Below are 23,871 nucleotides of genomic sequence, written 5' to 3'. Positions count from 1 at the left end.
CTTGTCTCCATATTTTTTGCACAGAGTTGTGTCAGTGGGCAGAAATAGTGTGTGCATTTGTACATATTCAAGCAATCTCATTGCTGCTAATAATCTGTGTGCTGACAGGTACATGCAGGAATCTATAGAGCCCAGTGCTTGGAGCTGGTGTCTTCCCACCAGTTCAGAAAGGAGCTACATCACTGCCCTGAGTCACTGAATCTGATGTTAAAGGAATATGAGTTACTGCAGGTGAAATTATTTACAAGGAAGTAAATGTCAAAATACCTCGGTCTACCTCACTTTACATGTGGTATTTTAACATATCCCTGTTTTCTAGTATGTCCTTCTCTCTCCTTTTGCTGTGTGACACTCAGAATTAGACAGAGGAGGGACTTTGCACAGTGTTCTGCAATGAAGCAAATTTAACAGAGATTTAATGCTGCCCAAGCAAATTTATGTGATTCTTGTTACAGAAAAATAACTACTTTTACAAGTGTGGTTTGAAATGGCTCCCGTTCTCAAGGGCCTAAATAACATACAGAACACTCTGTGTATAATTGTAGCACTATGAAGAGAAATATGTGCACACAGAAATATTTCTGCAGCACTGCATTAGACTGCTGCTAATTCAGGCTTATCTTTCTGTAGAACTGTTTCAAGGCAGACTTGCACATGAATGTGAGGACTTTTCATTCTAAAATAGTTTATATTACTGCATAGATACGTATCAATGTATTGCTGTCTTGAGAAATGCTTAATTTTCTTGGGCAGGACTTGATAAAATCAGTGTATTCGTTGCTCCACCTGTATGTTTGTTCTGGTACCATTTAATTTAGGTAAGCTAATTAAACTGGTGCAGTTTTTGAATGTCAGCAAAGCTCAGAGGCTTGTGTATATAGATACTGCACACAGGCAGTATCCAATCACTTCAGGGGTTATCAGGTTTATCAGCTGGTTTTGCTGCAGGGATGAATCCTGATTCTCTTGCTTGTGTGCATTGTTCTGAACTTGCTGGGTACATTTGTCTTTAGTGAGATTTGAAGGTGTTTCAAAATTTGAACTAGATGAAATTTCAGGAAATTCCTGAAAAACGAAACTCTGGGAAAAAGAAAACTAGGAGGCTCCTAAGCCTCAGTTCAATTGAAACAGAAATTATATTTTTCTCTGTTTCAATTTTTGTCTTTCACTAGAAAGATCAGTATTACTGCAGAGCAGATCCTAATGTATTTTCTCAATGGAAGTTTTTCCTGAATTAAAAGTCCTGGCCTGCAGAACTGACTCAGCATTACCACTGAAGCTGATGGAAATAACTAAAATTATTGTGGCAATTGATGAATTTTATGTGGATTTAAAGAGACTTTGGAAACATTTAATCAGAACAGAACACATTTCAATATATCACCTGTAAACTCTGCAGTCAGCATAAACTGCATAAAGCAAGTATTTTGAGAAAGACTGTGACATTTGTACAGTGCTACTCTAAATAAGCCAAGCTACAGTATTAATATATACAATGAATATCAGAGTAACTATTTTATTGGTGCTATAAAACTTACCAAAAGGCAAAAGGCCAGACAACCCTAGATCTTACAATTCTGAGAGCAGGAGAAAATTTTTCTAACACCCTGAGGTTTAGGGATGTGTCGGATGGGAATGGAAGTATTATGGAATGTGTGTGTATTATCTCTGTTCAGTTTTACATTTTGTGGTGGTTTGCAAAACTTTGGATGTGCACAGTCTTAGCTGTGCACTGAGAGATAGGACGTGAGGGAAGATGGAGCAAGGGAATGTGCAAACAGCGAGGTGGGACAGGATTTGAGGGTTCATCAGCCCTTCCTTGCTGAAATACACTGTAGCAGGGCCCCAATGTCTATCAGAAGTAACTCACTGAGGTTCAGAAACAGTGTGAAAGATTCCTTGCTGGTATTAAACCCCTTTGGATGTTTCATTTGCACACTGAGTAAAATCAACTTGTGACTAGAAAGCTGTTACCTACAAGGACAAGTTTTATTTTTCCACCACCTCTCAGCATGAGCATTGTCCATTTCCTGGAGAGTCCTTATCAACATCTTCCTTAAGGCAGAGCCTTAGGAGTTGCCAATATTGCTTTGGGTTTTGGCCCTTTATTGCTGTTTTTTATCTTTGTTTAGAGGAGTTTGTAGGTGTCCACCTGGGAGGTGTGGGGCAGAGATGACTCATGAATTGTCCCAATGAAATCACTGTGATTGTCAGGAAAACTGAGGATGTGTTTCTCCAGGCTTCAGATTTACATGATGACTGCAATTTGGTTTGACACACAGCTGCAAAGTCCATGTGTGTTAGAGCTGCTATAGCTTTTACTTTTATAGCTTTTAGCAGCGTGTTGTGTTTTTTGATGGGTGGGGCTTTCTTGTTGTTAGCGGTGTTTGGTTTTCTTTGTGAGACTGTCAAGGCATTTTGTTGTGAATGTGTGAATATTGTGGTTTTGAAGGTGGATAGCTAGCCAAAAAAAATTGAAGTTGATTTTTTTTTAAGTGTTTGGCTCCTGACAACTGGTTGAAATGGGCAGTTTTCCAGGTGTTCTAGGCACTTGGCATCTCTATCTGCCCTTCTTGGTCTGCACAGACCTACATTTATCCTACTTAAAAATATAAACAGGGTTAGGTGGCCTGACAGCAGTAATTGGAGATACTGGGATGCTGGCCACATTAGAATTAATATGAGGGCAAATATTTGGGCCACAAAAATGGGCTGAGAAGTAAAGGAAGCATCAGCCAATATGTGGTAATCCTGCTTTTAATGTTGTCTCTTCTGGTAACGGTGGCCACAGATTAAAGCTGATAGACTGTTTGTTAGTGGTGCTGAGTCAGAATTAGGGCAGTTGTGCTCCAGGGTTTGTGCATCAGACATGTTAGAGTAAAAACTTTTGAGATCTGTAGTGCTCTCAAAAATCATCTCACATTGTGAGTGGTGCCCAGGCCAACAAAAGGCAATGAAAGAGGTTTTAGCTGAATGTTGGGGTCACTCCCTCCCCCTGATAGACCATCCCAATCCAGAGAGGAGTTTTTGGATGTTCCAAAATACTTTTTGGGGTAAGAAAGGAAAAAAACCATCAAGGAAAGAAATACTAGTAGAGAAGCAGTTTCTGCACTAGGTAGTAGGTACAACATAATTGTACACCTGAAGGACTGTATCTTATGATTTTTCTCCTTAAATCTGTCAGCCTAGTGACTAAGGTGTTGTATGAATGAAAGCTCGAGTTTATTGTCTTTGCTGGCATCGGGGTATAGCTCATTGCAGCTGCAGCACCCTCACCCCCACTGCTGAGTTTGTTTGATTTCTTGACTTTGGTTTTTGTCAGCCCTGCATCACAAGGGTAGAGGAGGAAAAAAGTGCAACTGGAAGACAGATCATGTTCCATCTTCTCTCCGGCTGCACCTTGAGCCTGTGTATTGCATTGGATGAGAAACTGAGGCTCACCTTAAAAGCTCGTAACTCATGGGTGTGACTTGCAGAATTCTCTCAGCCGAGCAGAGGAGGGTGGAAGCAGCGCAGGGTTGCCCACAGAGGTTGGGCAGGGGGATGGTGCTGCAGCAAGGATGAATCTCCGAGGGAGCAGAGAGGGGCAGGTCTCCAAGAAAGAGGTCGTCAAACCTACTGCAGCATCACACAGACCTGGCTGGAGGCCCCTTTTTTTTTTTTCGGAGCCCTGCGCTGATTTAACCCTCTCAAGCGGATGTACTTCAGCGCTGCAGCAGCAGCAGCAGGTCCACAAGTGAATGCGGTTGGCAGCTCCCCCGCGCCCCCAAAGCTTCAGCAGCGAAGCCGGGGCGGAGACGAGGAGCGGCGGGGGCGGCACAGGAGCCGCGCCCCTCCCGGCTCGGCGGCGAGAGCCCGCGGCCACCGACTCCCGGAGGGGTCCCGGCTCCCGGAGGGGTCCCGGAGCTCCGCGGGGCCGCAACACGTGGGCTCCGGGCGGGGCGCGGGGGCGGCTCCCGCCGTGTCGCTGTTCCCGGCCCAGGTGCTGATCCGGCGCCAGCCGCGGCTTAGCGTCCACCCCCGCCTCCTCCCGCGCGGCAGCTGGAGCAGGAGAAAGCGGATCCGGCGAGTCCCCGTCCCTCCTCCTTCCTCCTCCTCCTCCTCCTCCTCCTGGGAGCCGCCGGAGGGAGAGAGGTCGGAGCCGGCTCTTCGGGCAGCCGGCGAGCATGGACCGGGCGGCGGCGGGGCCGGGGTTGGCCGGCGGCTGCCGCTCGCCGCTTGCATGAGACGGGCGGGCGGCGCCGGGGAGTGAGGCCGGGCCGGGGCCGGGTTCGACGGCTCCCGCACCCCCCTCCCCGCCCCGGCCATGGCGGCGGCGGCTCGGCGGAGCCGCGGCGGGGCGGCGGTGCTGGGCCCGCTGCTGCTGCTGGGGCTGTGCGCCGGGCGGGCGGCGGGCGGGCCGCTCCGCTACTCGGTGCGGGAGGAGCTGCCGCACGGCGCCTTCGTGGGCAGCGTGGCGAGCGACCTGGGCGTGGATCCGCGGCGGCTGGCGGCCAGGGGAGCGCGGCTCACCTCGGGCAGCGGCCGGCAGTACCTGGAGCTGGAGCTGGGCCGCGGGGCGCTGCTGGTGCGGGAGCGCATGGACCGCGAGGCGCTCTGCGAGCTGAGCCCCGCCTGCTTCCTAAGCCTGGAGCTGGTCATCGAGCAGCCCATCGAGGTGCACAACGTGGAGGTGGAAGTGCTGGACATCAATGACAACGCGCCGCGCTTCCCCCGCCAGGATTACCGGCTGGAGATCAGTGAGTCTGCCGTGCCCGGGGCCCGTTTCCACATTGAGAGTGCTCAGGACCCTGACGTGGGCACCAACTCTGTGCAGAGCTACCTGCTCAGCCCCAACCGCCACTTTGCCCTGGACCTGAAGGGTTTCCGGAGTGGCAGCAAGCTCCTGGAGCTGGTGCTGCAGGAGCCGCTGGACCGGGAGCAGAGTGCCCTGCAGGAGCTGGTGCTCACTGCTGTGGATGGGGGGGACCCCCCCAAGTCTGGTACAGCCCAGATCTCTGTGCGAGTTGTGGATACCAATGACAACCCTCCTGCCTTCGACCGCTCCACCTACACCGTGAGCCTCATGGAGAACTCCCTGCCTGGCACACTAGTGGTCAAACTCAATGCCTCAGACCCCGATGAGGGCTCTAATGGGGATGTGATCTACTCTTTTGGCAGCTACACCCCACAGAAGGTGAGGCAGCTCTTTACTGTGGACCCACATTCAGGGGAGGTGAGGGTTAATGGCACTTTAGACTATGAGGAGGCATCTTCCTATGAGATCTATGTACAAGCCACTGATCAGGGCCCTGTCTCTCTGGCTGGGCACTGCAAGGTGCTGGTCAATATTGTGGATGCCAATGATAATGTTCCTGAGGTGGAACTGACCTCCCTATACAGCCCAGTGCCAGAGGATGCAAAGACAGGAACTGTGGTGGCTCTAATGAGTGTCACTGATCAGGACTCAGGGCTGAACAAGAAGGTGAGCCTGCGTATTCCCCCCGGCCTCCCCTTCACACTCAACTCCTTCAAGAACTCCTACACCTTAGTCACCCAGGGAAAACTGGACCACGAGAAAGCAGCAGCCTACAACATCACAGTTACGGCTACTGACTCTGGGAGCCCCCCTCTGTCCTCCCAGAAGGTGATCCATGTGGAAATCTCAGACATCAATGACAATCCTCCACGCTTCGAGGAACCTGTGTACTCAGTTTACATCCCTGAGAACAACCCCCTTGGAGCCTTCCTGTGCACTATCAAAGCCACTGACCCAGATGTCGCCGAAAATGCCTATGTGTCCTATTCTCTACTAGATGGGGAGATTGAAGGGCTGCCTGTTGCTTCCTATGTCTCCATTAAATCCGACAGTGGCAACATGTATGCTGTCAGGTCCTTTGACTATGAGACACTAAGGGAATTCCAAGTGGTTGTCCAGGCTCAGGATGCCGGGAGCCCACGACTGAGCAGCACTGTCACTGTCTACATCTACGTGGTGGATGAGAATGACCACGCTCCACAGATTCTGTATCCTACCTCAACCAACACTTCAGCAGCCCTGGAGATGATCCCACGCTCGGCATACGCTGGATATTTGGTAACCAAAATTATAGCCATCGATGGAGACTCAGGACAAAATGCCTGGTTGTTCTTCTACCTGGTGCAAACCTCAGATCCAGGTTTGTTCAGGATAGAGCTCCACACTGGGGAGATTAGGACTACTCGCAAGCTGGGGGAGGACACCTCACCTACTTTCAACCTGACGGTGGAGGTCAGAGACAATGGAGAGCCACCGATGTCCTCCTCAGTATCCATCACTGTTGCCGTGGTGGACAGAGTTTCCAAAATCATCCCCGATAGAAGAAGGCACTTTAAAAGTCCGAGCAATTACTCAGAGATGACTCTTTATCTCATTATCGCTTTGTGCTCCATCTCCTTCGTTTTCCTTTTCACAATCATTGGGCTTACTATTATCAAGTGCTACAGATACAGTCTGTATGGGAGCTCCTGCTGTGCAGGGTCCTGTGGGGTCAGAGAACGGAGCCCTGCTGAACTGTACAAGCAGGCCAACAACAACATTGATGCTAGGCTGCCCCCAGGTTTGAAAGTACAACCCCATTTCATTGAAGTGAGGGGCAATGGGTCTCTCACTAAGACCTACTGCTATAAGGCATGTCTGACTGCAGGATCAGGAAGCGACACTTTCATGTTTTACAATACCTGTGGCCCAACAGGAACTACTGGTCCCTCTGCAGTGGTGACTGAGAGGCATCTGACAGGACAAAGTGGGCAGAGTGCACAAAACCTGATCATACTTAGAAGTGACTCCATGACTCCCAATGAGGTGAGGCTACGCTGGCAAATGGTTTTGCACAGTGCTCTGAGCAAATCTGTCCTCAAGCAGTGGTTCCAAATGGGAAACTCAGATGGAGCATATTCCCTCTGGGGCTCACTGACACCCAGCTATGAAATGTGGTTGCAATGAATCTAATCTGTGCAATGCATTTTCTTCCTAGGTAAATACTGAGACCTTTAGGGTCCAGTTGGTAAGTTCAGTCTATGCATCTGTGTTTGAGGTTCACCTCATTTTTGCAGCGTATGCTGTACCAAATATTACGTCCTTCCCTTTTCTCTTACAGATCTAAAATTGCCTGCTGCCCCAGAGTGCTAGGGGGTGACACATGTGGCCTTAAAGTTTTAATGCTAAAACTGATATTGCAGGAACGAAATGGTGAAAGTCAGTGATTAGCCTGGGAATCAAAAGGTTACATTATGGCAGTTTTGTTTGCTGCTTTGCTGATTTCATACCTAAACAAAGCTGTTGAATTTAGATCACTGCAATAATATGCTTTTCTTACTAATATGGGCGTGTTTTATTTGTCTGAAAACTGCAGACCCTCCTTTGATAATGTTTGTTCTGCCCAGTGCTGCATTTTGTGCTTTCTGGCCAGTGACATCTTTGTAGAGACTTACAGCAAGTTACCATCATTAAGTTACAGAGGGACAACTTCCAACCTGCTGGCTTGCTATTGAAAATTGTTTAATACCTATGGTTTGACCAGCCGTGTATTAACCTTTGCAATATTTTCCCACAGTGAAGAATTAATGGTTGCTCTATTCTGGCGTGCAGGCAGCCTGCAGTTGGTGTGTGGTTTGCATGGTCTGTGCAGTTCCCTTTCTGCACATATTGGGTCTGAACTCAGAAGCACTCACAGGAGAGACTAATTCTGGTTCACAAAAGGAAAATATTGCAATTACTGTGTGTTGTTTGTACCCTACAATTGTGGCACTTCATATATTAATGTGTGCTGTGCCTGCAGAGCTGGGAAAGGTAGGGAAATAACTGGTGGGATAGAAAGGAGCCTGACTTGTGTATTCTTGCCATGGAAAGAGAGCTCATTTATTTATTTCTTTATACTTATCAACATATGAAGTGTTTAGCATCTTTTGCAACTGTTTAGTTATGCAAAGATGCCCAAATCTGAAAATGTAGCAAGTCTTCTATAAAAATGCTTTTAGAGAGTAATGATCATCCATTCAACATTAATGCATTTAAAATTAATGCAGGGTTTTTCTATAAATCACAGTGACAGGGCATGGAGGAAGTATTTTTTCTTTTTGCACAGTTTTTTACCTTAATTTTTCTGAGTGTAATAAAACTCCTGAAATCTCTTTGATGTAGGAGGGAATGTGAGACATGCTCTATAAGCATGTATGCTTAAGAATCAAAAAGGAAAATATACACTCTACATCTGATTTTTCAAAGGGGAAGGGGAACAGGAAAGAGAAACAATAACTAAAAATGGCTTCACTTTTGATGCAAGACCAAGGAAATTAGTTTAACAAACAGATTGCTGTCACATTTTGGGAATCACTCCGTTGAATGCAATGAATTAGCAGGTTTTGATTAGCAGTGCAGATTAGGCAGTGGCAGCAAAGCCAGGCCAAACTTGGAGTACAAAAGTAGAGAGATATATAGAGCAAACTAATGAATGCTGCCTGTGTGAAGTTATGATCCAAAGGAGGAATCAATTATTCAAGCAGTTCTGTGTGATTTAAACAGAGGTGAAGTTTTTACAAGTCATACTCATCACAAGTTCTTTTCTTAGGTCTCTGCTTCTCGATCTGTCCTGTGGTAGGACATTCTGTGAAGATGCATCAATACCATGTGTACATGAGAAAATGGGCAAATGTAATGGCATTCACTAATTACTAGTTCCTAGCTAATTACATACTAAAAATCGTGTCTTTCCCCTGTTTCAAGCTCAGCATTTGCACTGAAGATGCCATCAATTGCTTAGCAACACTGAATTCTACTTTTTAAGGATAATGGTCTTTGTATTATTAGACCTTCAGAGAACTGTGTATCTCTCTTTAAAGTGAACTTTGAATCAGCCTTTAAAAACCAGTGCTTTCACCTGTGAAGCATAAAACCAGGTATCATTGTCCTTATGTTGATTTAGGAAGTCAATCTCTTTACTTCTGGATGATGTGAACAGGTCTTTTACTTTTTTCCTAGCCACAGGTTTTGGAAATAGATTTTCTCTTGGTTGTTCAGTGACAAGGATGGGACCAGGTGAATGGGTTTTCCATGTGTGCATATAGTGCATAGGGTTTCAGAAAGGCTAATATTTTGGAAAGATTGTTTCTACAGTGAGAAGCAAAATATTCCAAAGTTATTTGGGATTCATCAGTCTGGGCAATAAGGTCTTAGTTCTTTTTATATTTACTGGTAAGGTCAAAGATGCTAATAATTACAGTAAGTTGTGGCTGACTTTTTTGGGTCATTAGAAGGATGCAGTGGAAGGGAAAATCAAGTGCAGTAAGTTTAGGTAGGGAATTTTTTGTACCTGAGGAAGCTCTGACTCTTGCGTGACTATTCCTTTTTTACAGCTGGTGTTGTCATGGTGGAATGGAAGCTTGTTTCTGCAAGACAAGCTCTGCTTCTGTGTTCACCCTGCTTACCTGTTCGGTCCTTTAGAGGTTTTCAAGTATGACTCAAACCAAGAGAGTTTTATAGAAGAAGAAGTGTATTAATGCAGCTGCAGAGAAAACCTTGGACACAGTTATTGCTGGCAGGAGGCTGGTGATAAGGATCAGTGATGCAGGGTTAATGGGTATTGCTCTCTCATCAGATAACTACTGCAGGGGGACCAGGCAGGCAATGTAGGCAAAATACAGGGATGGAAAAATACTGTGGCTTCATTTCTGGCATGGTGTGAAGTTATGGGCAGCCTGGATTCCTGCCCTTCCAAAGGGGAGTGCACACAGCTGTGAAGGGGGGGTGTGAAGATGTGATTTTATTACTGGGCCCTCCTGCAGCCATGATCTGTCATTTCCAGGAAAGGTTTCAGTGCTTTAGTCTGGAATGTGTTTCCTCATATTCCTGTGAAGATGCTGAATGATGTCTGAGTAGCATCTGGTCCTTGCTTTGTCTTTTCATCTTTCTGTCTTGTTCTTACATCCTGTGCTGTTAAGCTCATTCTTTTTTGTCTTGCATCTCATGACAACTTTTTCCCTTCAGTGCAGGAAATAACAATCAAACCAATGTGTTTTAACAGGAGTTTTCTGCCCCAGAAGGCAGCCTGGCACATTGCTAATGATGAGTGGGCAGTCTGGATATTTGATAGAGCTAGATATAAACATTTTATATTATACATTTAGTTGTACCTTTTTTGTGTGTGGTGACACATGTGGCTGACAAAATATGATATTTCATGTGATGTTCAGAAATAAACTTTCATGTTGCTCTATGGGTATTTTTAAAGAAAGTGAAAAAGAGCTGCTCATCAGTGCTGATAAGGCCCAGGGATTCACTGGAGTTTTACAGGTGTTTGCTCTGGTTTTAGCTCTTTCTCTGCATTTTTTACTTCAAAACCAGCTTGCTAAACACATGGAAAAAACCCCCAAGCAACATTTGAGTTGAAAACATCTTGATACTGCCTTAAATACAACCATATTTTGAAGTGTCTAAACCTAGTACACCCACAACATTGTTTGTAGCAGTCCTTCCAAGAGACTTCTCTCAGGGGATTTAAAGGTATTAATGGTGGAATATCTTAAAATCTCAGTTCAAGGACTTAAGCCTTTAAGAAATTCTCCAGCCACAGTGACATTGAAAAGGTTAACTATAAATGTTTGTTCTTTTGCTTAGTGGCAGTGTCTGAACCTGCTCTGCTAAGCAGGGACAGTGCTCTGTGCTTCAGGGCAGTTTTGATGTTTACTGCTGTGCCAGCAGAAATTTGCAGCCCTGATTAAGCAGAGGTGTTTTACTTCTCTTGGAGCTCGTTAAAGATACTTTACAGAAGCATCTTGCCTGTTTCCTTCACCTCAGTTTTCTCAGAGTTAGGAATGAAAATGGACACTGCCAGAAAGAAAATCTTCGGGCTTCTTTTCCAGTTTCCTTTCTGATTTCTTGTGTGATAAACACGTGTTCAAATAGTTTGTTCTCCCTATCAAATTAATTTTAAACATTTATGAAAGGAAGGCAGGAATAGAAGCCTCTGTTTCCTCACATCTGTCAGCATTGTCTCACTGGAAAATAAGCAGAGCCTTATGTGGTCAAGAGTTCTGAAAGGCTTTTATTGTTGCTTCAAAGCGAATAAATTCGATAAATATACTTCTTGTCATTCTGTTGTGCATTTGTGTAGAAATGGATGTGGAGTGGGATGTTTTTAACAGTCTCAGCGTCTGGTAACTGTTTGTAAATGTTTGATTCACATTTCTCTACCTCAGACAGGTTTTGTTCTAACAAGCACTGAAGTGAAAGGTGGCATTTGCATTGATTTACGGGAATCCCATATCAGAACAACATTTAAAAAATTTAGGAATTGCCCCCCTCCCAGGGACAAATTCTTACTGTGTTGAAGCATCAGCTAAAAAAAGAACTGCGCATAATGTTGCTAACAATATATTTTCAACTAAATTTATTCTCCACAAAAGCAATGATATGATTCTTCAATTAACCCATTTGAAAACAACTGTGTGACATTTTGCGTGAGGTTTTCTGCTTTTAAGGTGGCTCCGTTTTATATTATGCACTCACTTTGCTTGTCAGACTTCCCAGTAGGGTTGGTTGTTTATGACTAGTGGCATTAATGCTTGTAGTTATGTGGTTGGCAGAATGTAACCCTGGTGCCTGGAAGAACAAGCAGGAGCAAACTGGTGGCATGAGATGTTCACCTCGTGTGGTGACAACCATGTCTATAGGCACCTGGATAGATTTTTGACTGATCTCACACTGTGCTCATGTGTGCTATCACTGAATCAGGAAAAGGAGGTGATGGGAGAAACAGGGAATGGTTGATTATTTCTGTGCTGGATCATGTGATTTTTCTCACCTCCACTGATGAGTGGTATTGACAGAACTACTGGACTTGCTGCATGGCCTTCAAAAATCTCTGAGGGAAATGGCAAACTAGAATTACCCTTAAGTAGAAGAATGTGCTGAGTTGTGATAAGCAGGGTCTTGTAACGAGTTGGGAGGTGGGGCAGTAAAAGGGACAATATTATCTTCATCAGCATTGTGTGACATAGTGAAAGTGTGGGAAGGTACAAGTGGGAAGCATTTTGACACCTTCAGAGCCTCTATTCCTCTTTGTGCTTCCTCTCTGTGCTTCCTCTCTGTGCTCACACTTCTTGTCCACTGTACCTTGTCCTGGTGGTGTTGGTTTATGGCACAGCTACACATCTCACAGCCAAGTCTGTGATGGGGCTTTGCAGAGGAGCCCACTGAGAGCTGCTGTGCAGTCCCCTGGGACTGCCTGAGGACTCAGTTCTGCTTTGAGATGTGCCATATTATACCATGGCACAATGCCCATGTGCTGTGGGACACATGGTCGTGTGGCAGGTCTCAGGGGGTGGTCTGGGAAAGGTGGGCTGTTCATAGCCAGAGGTATAAGCCAGTCCAGCATTCAGACTGTGAATTCCTGGTGGATCTGTAAAAATCAGTACATCTGAGCTTGGGAAAGATATTACTGAGCAGGTTTGCTGCTTCTGCTGTGCTGGACTTCTATTACTGGTCATGCTTCTTTGCTTTAATAGCCCAGTCTCATTTAGAGATGTGTTGAAACAACTTTTCTCTTATGACCAGGGGATCTGAAAGAATTACAGTCTGTAGCAGAACAAAAGGAGAAGCCAGTTATGCTGACAAAACAGAAATTTCACTGATTTCAACAGCTGAGGGACATTGACCTGTGGTAACAGAAGTTACCACAAGTTACTGGGACAAATGTTTCTCTTGCTGAGCTCTGAAACTACCCAGTCAAGCAGTGAGCACATGGTAAAACTGGGTGAAAACAGGTCTGCACAAAGGCCCAACTGCCTCATGCTCCTGTTCTTCATGCAATGACTTCAAAAAGAAGTCACAGACATTGTTTTCTTTTCACAGTTTAAAACCAGCCCCAACAGTCAACTGTGGCAATAGACCTCTCTGCCTCCAGAGCATATTTTTCCCATCCTGCCCCCTCTTTCCTTCTTCTGCTCTCCTGGGAGCAACACTACAGCCCTCCCTCAGGTCATAGCAAAGAGAGAAGTGCTTGGGAGCAGCTACAAGATGCCACAGCTTCTGGATAGTAGTCCTCGAAAATGCCACAGTGTCCTAATTGCTGTTTCTCTTATATGAGGAGTCTTGGTCCGTACATGTGAAGTGGATAAATGATGAATTTCTCACTGAGGAGTTTCTCCTGCCATCATGACCCATTTATGAAACAGTGTCTGAAGGTTCCCTCTTGCAAACAGAACATAGATTTTTGTCTTCAAGCCAAGAGCTGGAAAGCTCTCAACTGAAAACCAAAAATCTGTATACTGTGAGTGAGTGGCTGTTTTTCTCTTTTCTCGCTCCCAAACCATGTCAGACTTTTCCAGTGATTTGATGTAATCTCACTTCCTCTGTGCTTTGCCTGGGACTGTGGTAATATTCCTCCTCCTCACACTGCCTACAAGCCTGTATGAATTAGAACCTGCACCTCTCAAATTGCAAAATGGAACAAAGGGGCTTTCCTTCAGTCCAGCAGTTCCCTTGCTATAAAAAATCCCCAGAAGAAGAAAAGCCAGTTCTTCTGGTGTCAGCACCCTTCATACTCAAGGAAGGCAAGCTCAGGAGAGGATCTGATCAGTGTGGGTTGTTTTCTATCCTCTTTCATTGACTGTTACTACACGGTTGACTTTCGAGTCGCTCTGACATCCCTGGGACTGGTGCCAAAATAGAATTAATCAGAAAATACTAGAACTATGCATAATGGGCTTCTTGTCAAACCACTTTCTGCTAAACTCAGCAGAACCTGAGCATGACAGAGAACAGGGGGCTAAATGGGAAGGAAATTGCTAGCACAGATGTTTAATGTGTGGTTGCAAATAGCAGACTCCTCCCTTTTGTGTAACTCAGACCATAAAGAATATTAGTGTGTGCATCATCCAAGAGCATCTCACTCTTGAGTGATGTTGGACCTGGGAAGGTTGGTGATAGAGTGATACTGTAAGTTGTAATTGCTCCATTTTTGTTTGAATAAAACCTATTGATCCAGGGAAGAGCATACCCCAAACCTCAAGAGGAAAGACAGAGTTGGCTTTAAATAATTCAGAACATTCAACACTTTCTTTTTCTCTTTCAAGTAATGGGGCCAAATTCATTTCTGATCTGCCTCCAATAATTTGAAGAGAATTAAACCATTATTGTCATATATTATTTGTGTGCTTGGCAGTGTGCAAGACACATCAGGAATGAATGTAGTCCATTATGTTTCTGGACATAAGTTCTGTCTTTGAATTCCAGTGCCTGAACTTAAGCACTGAGTGCAATATCACCTACAGAATAATGTTTTGAGCATCCTGAGAAATAACCTTGCTATGTCCTTAGGTCCTTAATTTTAGGAGACTTGAGTTTGCATTCATTGGCTGTAGTTGAAAATTATAGTGATGGTCCCCTGACAACGTGAACAAGATTTTCTGGAACAATTTTTGATCCACGGAGGATTTCTTCATTATCTCCTTGTTTAGCAGGTCACTCTGCAGCACATCAGCATGTGCTGAGGTTTGTTGGTCAAAGGATATTGCTGGCTGTTTTCCCCTTCTACCTCTTATGCCCTCTCATGAATATGGAGGATCTAGTAGGTTTTGGTATTATGGAAGAACATATCTGCCGCTAATAAAAGACTTGCTGCAGTCTGCAAGTCTGATACCATCCAGTGCAGTCCTCTACAGTCCTCTAAATTCTAGCAGACACCTCACAGCAGCCACTGCCCCACATGTCCCCTTCAGGAGGGGCTGCATTTACCCACCCTCAAGCAGAAGATGTTCAGTGCAGGAGTTCGAGTGTCCCCGGTTTATCAGGTAAACAAACAATGTGTTTTCTGGATTTATGATGATGGTTTTTTAATCCTATGCCCCAAATGTTGATGAATGTATGAAATAACTGCCCACCAGTTTTCAGCATTAAATGTTCCACAGAGATCATCTCTAGCCCAAGGCCTTGGCATTCAAACAGGCTTATTACGGAGATACTCCCTGTGTGCCCATTCGAAAGGTTCTTTAGATTTATAGAAAGATTTGGCAATTCATAAAAACTGAGTAGATCCACGTAGAGTTTGCTGGCAAAATCAGCCAGATGCATATGCTTTTTAGCATGTTTAACTGACACTAACAGAGTTATCCTGGGCTTTTGTTTCTACAGCCAAAACACCCCAACCCGGACTGGCGCTATTCTGCATCTCTGAGGGCAGGAATGCAAAGGTACGTGTGGTGGTTCTCCAGGGAAGGGGAGTTCTGTCTTTGTCCTCTGTGAAAAGGACAAACTCTGGTTCCTCTGATGCCCCAGACTGATGTTATCCATGCTGAGATGGAAAGCACACGAGTTCTGCTGCTGTCACTTCCAATCTCCAAGTGCTCCAGTGTCAGTCTGACTTGCTGTTGTTGCAGCACTGTAGGTCTGTGCTTTTTTATTTTTATTTTACCTCCTGCCTTTGTATACATTGATTGTCAAGGCATAATTGCTCCTATTATTGAATCATTTAATTGTGATTATATACTTTTTGTTTATTTTAAAGCTGCCTGTAATCATCAGTGCTGATGTTTCAATAGGCAGTCTGCAGCACCGCTGTGTTTTCCATTTTCTTTTTACTCATTACCATAAAAGTAGCTGCTCCTGCAGCAGGTTTGTTAACCACATGGTGCAATCAAGAAGATTAATGCAGTTGAAAGGACTTTTTGAAGATATGATATGGATTTTCAGAGCAGCAAGTGAGGCTTTTGTCCAAATCTCTTTAAACATCTTTGAAAATCTTTTGCCTAATATTGCAAGCAGTCTCTGCTATAATTTGCTACTCAGTACACCTGGAAAAAGAGAATTATTACCAAGTTGGTTTTGTAGATCCTAAATCAAACAGTATTTTTGCTCTCTCTGAGCAGATTAGAGAACTGGTTTTATATTCATGTGTAAACTGATGTGATTAATAAGACAACTGTACAGGTTTAGGTGCAAACATAAGGCTGCAGTAGTTTCTAGTGGCATTAGAAAGTGTAGGATGGTTTGCTTTTCCAAAAATTGTTGGTGCAATGGGACTGTAGGCATCACCTTTATCCATTATCCATGGGGCTGAAGAATCTTCATAGGGTTGAAATTTTAAATTCAGTCATACTGTGCTTCATATGGGTAAGGGCACAGAGTGACTCCCAGCTGACTTGGAGCTGCTTTGTAAAAAGGAATCTAAACCTCAGGGACCAGAAGGAAAAGAAGGCAGAGCAAGCTTGACTCTGTGGCCTGTTGGGAAACTGCTTTCTTTCTTTTGTGTTCCTTCTGTGACTTTCAATTTTTTTTGTAATCCCTGACCACTTACTGCAAAGTGAATGAACAGTGTGGGGGGGCAGGATCCTGAAGCAGGAATTCTGCCCATCTGAGCACCTTATCAGACATGCTCTTGTGTATTCCCAGCATGATCCTGTGGATCCACGTTCCTTTCTACACAGAGTTCAAGGTCTTGGCTGAAGTTACTTGAAAAATCAATGAAAAGTCAGAGCTTATTTAAAGCAATTCATCCCACAAAAAGGGCAGCTGTTGGAGGCTTTCTGGGAAATCACATGTGTTCCTCTGTTCTCCTACATCAGCAGCCCCCATCCTTATCTGAAATCTCAGATTCTGAGCCCGTGTGCCTTGCTCAGCTGATAAAATGCTGATTTTTCATAAGATTTGTAGGAATTTAGTACCTGTAGGACCCTTGAGATCTGCCACATTTGGTTGACACTGCCCATGAAGTCCAGCTGGGAGTGTGGAAGGGAGCTGAAAAGCAGATGAGCAGAGGCAGGGACACAGTCACTGAATCCTGTCTCTCCAAGGAACTGCATATAAATACATGCCTAGTTTTGTGTTAGAAGTAGCAGATTTTTTTCTTTTCCTTCCATGTAAGGTTAAAATTGGTGCCTTCATGCACTCACGATGTGACACTGTAAAATCTGCTGTAATAGTTTCTGCATTTGAGAAAATGTATTTTTCCTCCTGAAAGTAACCCAGGAAGGTGGGATCTGTTAAAATAGCATAAAGACAGGAGCTCAGAACTACCTCCACCAACTTTTTATCATTTGCTCTAATGCTAATAGATCATAACAGCAAAGGTGTGTAACTTCTTTATTAGAGACTCCCAATCAGTGAGAGCAAAGTGTCTTGCAGGTATGTTTGTTTTATAGGTTATGCCACAACTGGGTTTTAGTAAATAATCAGAGATATTTTTTTGCAAGTCAAAGCAGCTGGTTCTCCTGTGCTCCAGCAGAATTTGCTGAATCTGTAGTAGCAGCTGCACAGTGACAGACAGTTTTATGAACTTGAAGAGCAGCGAGAAAGGGAAATGCTTTAAAGCCCAGGGCAGGGGGGAACTGTGTGATCTGACTGTGATTTGTGCCTATCCAGTGCTGTCCATATGGAAGAGGCAGCAGTCCTGCGTGGAGGACCAGGAGGGCCTGATCAGCAGTGGCCAACAGTCTCCAGTGCTACAGCAGGTAAGGGTGTGAAAATCCAGAATACCTGTGAGGAGCTAATATTAACTGCAGTTGACCTCCTGATGCTCCCATCTTAGTTTTCCCTCTGTTTCGTGCCTCGGAGTGAAGTTTTTGTAAATTAATCTGTGGGATCTAAGTAGAGTGGAACAATAAAGCATAACATACATCTTTTGCTTTACTCAGTCTCAGATGAGCACTGGAGATAAGAATCCTTGATCCCAGCTTTGACCTTGCCTTTGGAGGTTATTGGTTTGTGTAATGGAATAATGGAATGATGGTTCAGTTGTGATGTGTGTATTGAGGTGTGTGTACTGTAGAGCTGATTTGTCCTCACTTTCAAAAGAACAGTAAAACTGGGGTAGGAGCTTATCAGCCTTTTGTTATTTTTATGAACCCAGTAAGTCTCTTTGAATGTCTCTTCTCATTTTCATTTTCTGTGGAGAAATCAGACCTAATTTTTTTGCTAGCTATTTTCACTCCCTAATACACGGTGATGGAAACTAAACTGTTATTTATTTGTCAAAATGACTGACAAACCCCATGTTTTAGAATGTAGCTTCATTGACTCAGTCACTGATTGATGACTTCACAGAGGTCAATAAGAATTGGTAAAAGTCTTCATTGAGTTTAGAGGAAAAAAACATGTATGTTTTGCAGGGAAGGCAATAAAACATTCTCATTTTTTTATGCTGTAGCAGGAATAATATAGAGACATAGTGGAGTAGCCCATCACTGATGTGATAAGTGGTTTCAGTCATGTCCAAATTGAACTGTAAACTTGGTGGATGCCCTGCATAGGTTGATGAGCCCTGTATGGCAGCTCTGTGAACTTTGTCAGTCCAAGCTTCAAATGAGGAGCAGTGCTCATATCACAGAGGCAGCTCAAATGCTGACAAGTGGAATCTCTAGCAGAAAAGATATGAGAGATGCTTTATTTAATCCTTTTTTTTTTTTCTTTTTTTTTGTGCAAACTTTTCTTTCGTCTTCAGTGGGAATTTTACCTGGATAAAAGGCTGAGGAGCAACATCAGGATTTGCAATCACAGTTAAAACATCAGCCAATTAATGGTGCCCAGCAGAACCTGCAGGGGTGTTGTGGAAGGGTTGTTTGCAGAAACAGATTTGAAAATTAATTTAACATATAATGGGTCCCTAGGCTATAATTACCTGGGGTTTGTGTGCCCTTCCTTCTGGTGCAGACTTTGGAGCAAGACACAGCCTGTGCATGTTGTGGAGGGTGTGTGACTGTTGAGCTTGCATCTGAAAATGTCACCACAAATACACTCTAACCTTTGCAAGGGCTTCCCTCAGGCTTTCAGCTGCACTAACCATCCTTGACTGAGCACTTAGGGTATTACCTTAAACCAAGTTCAGTCTGGATGCAAATATTCTCCCAGATGTTTCCTTGCTGGTACTACGATTTCCAAGCCTCTGAATGTAGATGCAAAGGGTAGGATGGTCCTGTCTTCTCAGGAGGCCCGTTGGCATTTGGGTCCCAGATCCCTGTTCCACTATCTGTGCTCTTCCCTGCTATTGTTTTTTTGGGCTTTAGCATTTTAAGTTCACTTTGTGAACCTGAAGGTCTCTTTGTTTGAGGACCAGCAGTAACCCCTGGCTCCTATTGCTCCTTCCTTCCATGAGGGTGCAGTGAGGCACTTGAGCAATGAAGACTCATTTGGTTTTTGTCCACTCCCAAGAGAACAGTGACCCTGACATAACATTAATTAGGCCTTTTTTTTGTTTGTTTGTTTGTTTTTGGTTTGGTTTTCTGTGAGTTTCAGATAATATTCTTTTCCACTGTGTAAGCAAAAGCTACAGATATCTCTGATCCTTAATAACAAACAGGTGTTTCATAGGGAAATCTCAGAATTAATGATTGTCCTACCATTCCTAGCCTCAATACATCACATTTTTAAGAAATTACTACCACTGTTTAAATTCCTATCTGAGGTTTCCCACAAATATGTCTTTCAATGGTGTTGTTTGGGGTTTTTTTGCTTAGATTCAAGACCTGTAATATTTTTTAACATACTCAGTGAGGGTTTTCAGAAAAGATTTAACTCCTTAGGGGTCAATCGCAGTCGATTGAGCCAACAAGTGGACATACATTTGCATATGAATGGAGCACCCCTGGTCCAGAACGACTCCTAGATAAGCTGTTTATCTCTGTTATCAGCAGCATACTGAGGCAGCTGCAAATCCCTAATTCTGATTACTAGAAACCACTTTGAAGTCTGCTCTGTGCACACACCCTCCATGCAGTTGGTTTAGTCAATAAATCCAAATCAGTTTGTCACTAAACTATTTATTTTCCTTTAACAATCCAGAAAAGCCACGGATCAGATGCTTGTGAGAGTTAAAGAGCATTCAAAGATGATGTCATAGGACCACTTTGAGAAGGATGAACAAGTCAAGGGTTAAATCAGTAAATCCTTAGTTCCTGTTTCGTAGCTGAACTCAAACATCCCATGTTTTTCAGCAGATATGTGTTGCCCAAGCAAAGCCTGGTCCTCGTTTGACTGTCAGCACTCCTGTTGATTTTATTGCATAGGTCACCCATGCAAAGGACAGTGAATTTTCATCTGGCATTTTTTAATTGTCTTTGCATTTTCTTATGCACCAATCCAATAGTTTGCAGGTTTGCAGCCAGGAAACTTCCAGGTGAGGTGTGACAAGAAGAGGCTCAAACTCCTTCTGACACTGAGTTTAGCTCTCTGGAGCATCTTTTTTGTCCCCCACAGGTTGTATAGTGAGTCCAGGGAATGCAGACAGATTTCTGATTTTTGCTCCATGTCCTTCAGCAGTTTTGGCAATTCTATCAGGATTTTTATAGGTGACCACTATTCTGAGTGAACTTTGTTTTTTGTTTGCTTAACTCAGAATAAATGGAGCTTAATGTGCAGAAATGGTGGGAGCTCTTAACAGAAACTAAGATGAAAAGAAACTGCTCTAGAGATAAAACACTGAAGATTTCTGAATAAATCAGAACTATGCATAATTCAGAATTTAGAGTAGTGAGCTTTAGCATATCTTTTCTCCTGGTTCCAACCTACAAAACAGAAGTGTTAATGCAAGTGCTTCACAAAATAGTCTAAAGATGCTTTAATAGCACATGTAAGACTCGGGAGAATAACAAGGTTTTATGATGAAAAACAGCCATGAGAAATTTCAAATCCTCTATTCAATGTAGGCTTTATGGGTGTGCAGTAAATAAGGCACTGGGCCACACACCATTGTAGAGAGAGGGGAAAATAAAATACTTCCATTCAGACAGCTCTGGAAACAACAGAGGAAAGGATCTCATGATAAAATCTGCATCTGAAATTCGTGTGTAGGTGAAGCTGTGGGTGAAATACTTGCATCTCTGAAGTCCATGGCAAAATAGCCCACTGACTTCAAAAAAATTAGGGTTTCAGTGTCTAGCCCTACAAAGATGCACAAGGGATTGAATTAAAGTTACCTAGGCAAATGCCATCCTAAAATACACTAATTTGTACTTCTGATTTTGCAGTGGTAACATTTTTTCTAAGTACATCTGTAATTTTTGTCTCCTGTTGTCAGGTAATTATCTGGGAAAGAGAGGTGATAGCCTTGTTTTTTTAAGCACTCTTATGAGAAAAGCAATTAATTATATTGTGTGAGAATCTACTGACCCCAACATGGACAGTTCTCAATGCTTGGCATTCATGGTGCTTATGTTTATCCCTTGAACTGGCCAAGTAAACAGCAATAGGAATATAGGTTGCTTTTCCTTAAGGGACATAAGTAGGAGAGACAGGTTAGCTGTAGGTTTCATAGCTGCTTGAAAAGACATGGGAATATTATAATGATGGGACCTGAGGGAACAGCTGGAGCTGTGTTAGGGGAGGGTCAGGTTGGATGTCAGGCAAAGGTTCTTCCCCCAGAGGCTGGTTGGGCACTGCCCAGGCTCCCCAGGGCAGTGGGCACAGCCCCGAGGCTGCCAGAGCTCCAGGAGGGTTTGGACAATGCTCTGAGGGACAGGGTGGGATTGTTGGGGTGTCTGTGCAGGGCCAAGAGTTGGACTGGATGATCTTTTTAAGTCCCTTCTAACTCAAGGTATTCTATGATTCTATGAACCAAGAAACCTAGAGACCAACTCTAGGTCTAAAGAGGACTGTGTGTGCTATATATATAAATATATATATATATACACACACACACACACACACACATGTATATATATGCTTACATATCAAGAGAGTCTTTATGTATTTAGAGCTCCCTGCATCCCATCAGCCTGAGTCTGAATCTTTCAACGTTTGTCCTCTGAAGTTTGTGTTTCTCACAGCTTTCCTGGTTTTATTCAGTTCTTCCTGCCATTCTTTACCTCCTGCCTAACTGTGACCTTTTCACACATGCCATGCTAGGGATATTCCATGCCTCTATATTGTCAGATTGCCATGGATTTATGCTGGGAACTGCATTTGCTCTGAAAGAGATGTATGTGCTCTCAGAGGGTGGTTCCTGCTGCAATCAGCTGGAATGCAGATGAGGTCCATTGGTGGGGCGTGAGGTGTAGAATAAGTGATGAAAACTGAAAATTGAGTGTGAAGCAACTGTAATTATGGCAAATAAGCAAAATTATCTGAAAGGTAAAGTCATTCTTTCTAGTGAGTTTTCTGCTGCTGGTTTGGGGTAGATGTTGTGAACAAAATGACTGTGGGAAAGCTTTGAAGAAAGGAAAGGACTTCTTGTGAGAATTTTAAGAAAAACGTCCAAGATTGCCTTGACAGGGGAAGAAATTATTATAATTATCTACTGTAAGTTGTGATATACACAATTCTGTGATTCATGCACTGATTTGGATGTCGAGCAAGTAAATCCTACTAAAATGAGAATATTGTATCTGAAAGAGATACTTTGTGCCAATGAAACCCTGCGGGAAGGGCCCAGATAAGAAATACAGTGTTAGTGTAGCAGGTGAGGTCTGAGGAGAGAAATCTAAGAGTGTGAGAGGGGACACCAGGAAAAACCTTGTAACAGGAAGGTGAACACAGAGGATCTGGTAGAGGGAAACAATTGGAAAACGTATTAGAAGGTCTACAGGAGGCAGATAGCATTGGGAATGGCACAATGTGGATTTTTAAGTGACTACTGAGCACAGGTCATTGGAAAGGAGATTGGCTGAGGTTACCCACTGAGGCTGGGTAATGGACTGTGATGAGTGGGACAGAAAGCTGCACTGCAGTTGGTTGTTCTTTTCATGGAATAATGATTTGATCTGTCTCCATCTTGGAATCCGTGTAACACCAGCACTGAAGGAATGAATAACATTTGTTTGGTTGGGGTTGACTCTCACTGTTGCAGGCACTACACTCCAGGGGAAGCTCCCAGGGTCCCACAGAACTGTCATAAGGCTCTTGGACTCTGAATTAGTCTTCTAAAAATTCAGTTGAAAGACAAGGAGCCTAAGAAATTAAGTCAGAAAGTGATGAGGCCTGAGTTGTAATGTATTTCATATGCTATAGCTTTACACTGTGGCTGTAAGTGGAGGACAATTTCTTTCTAAATGTCAGTGAGTTTCTATTCACCTTTTTCAAGTGACCTTCCTGATCTACTGAAAAAGGGTCTGATTAAGACTCATCAGGCAGTCACTGCAAAGACTGTGCAGAGACTGAAAGAGCTGTTTCTTGGAGACTGTTAAAGGTTAATTTACAAAGAACAGCAGAGGACACTGCTCTGGCTTAGCTTTAGCAGTTCATTGATTAAAACTATAAAAGATGATAACTAATTAGCAACCCAGAATCTAAAACTGGGCTCCTGGTTTGTTGCAGAATGCTGCAGCTGTTTAAAGTGGAAGGGGCTAGAAAATGCAGCTGTGTATATCTATAGCCCCTCTCTATTTTGTAATTACTAACCAATTTTCTATGGAATTTCATAATTTGAACTTTCAAAACCAGAAATACCTACAAATCAAAATACCAGCCCTAAAATTCATACCATAAGTGGCCTAAGAAACACTGTGTAATATTTCTAAAGGACAGAGTGGGGAAAATACAGAACAGCCAAATTATTTGGATTTCTCGTGAAAATTAGTCTTCAAGGCAGTGATTAATAAATTCCCAAAATTAAGGTCCTTATCAGTTCCTAAGCCTCCATAGGAAACTATCATAGGGATTTGGTTCACAGCCTCTTGTATCATGGAAAAAAATCAGCCCCATGAAGCACACTAAAGTAATTATTTGAAGCTGCAGTGTCTGTCAGCTCAATGGAGTCTGGGGAAGGAAATTGTGCCAGTTTTCTCTTGTAGATGCAGAGCAACAACACTGTAATGAAACAGAAATATTCTGCAAGGGCCACATAAGGATAAATCCCTTCCTTTTATCTCGTGTTTTGATCATGGTCATTGAATTCTCAAGTTTCTTCCTCCTGGTTGCTGAGACCTTCA

General features: G+C 43.6%; 1 protein-coding gene across 5 annotated transcripts in view; it reads left to right on the top strand.

Moving 5' to 3' along the window:
• Window positions 1-23,871, top strand: part of LOC116794237 (protocadherin alpha-C1-like) — a 96,626-nt gene that overhangs the window by 41,813 nt on the left and 30,942 nt on the right. For all 5 annotated transcript variants that reach the window (XM_032702770.1, XM_032702765.1, XM_032702769.1 and 2 more), the window contains 2 exons: window positions 15,149-15,207; window positions 17,375-17,463. In XM_032702770.1, the coding sequence (XP_032558661.1) occupies window positions 15,149-15,207; window positions 17,375-17,463 (148 nt within the window). The remainder of the gene's footprint in view (window positions 1-15,148; window positions 15,208-17,374; window positions 17,464-23,871) is intronic.

The sequence above is a fragment of the Chiroxiphia lanceolata genome, chromosome 15 (assembly GCF_009829145.1).
Source record: "Chiroxiphia lanceolata isolate bChiLan1 chromosome 15, bChiLan1.pri, whole genome shotgun sequence".
NCBI lineage: Eukaryota > Metazoa > Chordata > Aves > Passeriformes > Pipridae > Chiroxiphia > Chiroxiphia lanceolata.
Note: the sequence above shows the minus strand (reverse complement) of the source record. Positions and strands in the feature narration are given on the sequence as shown.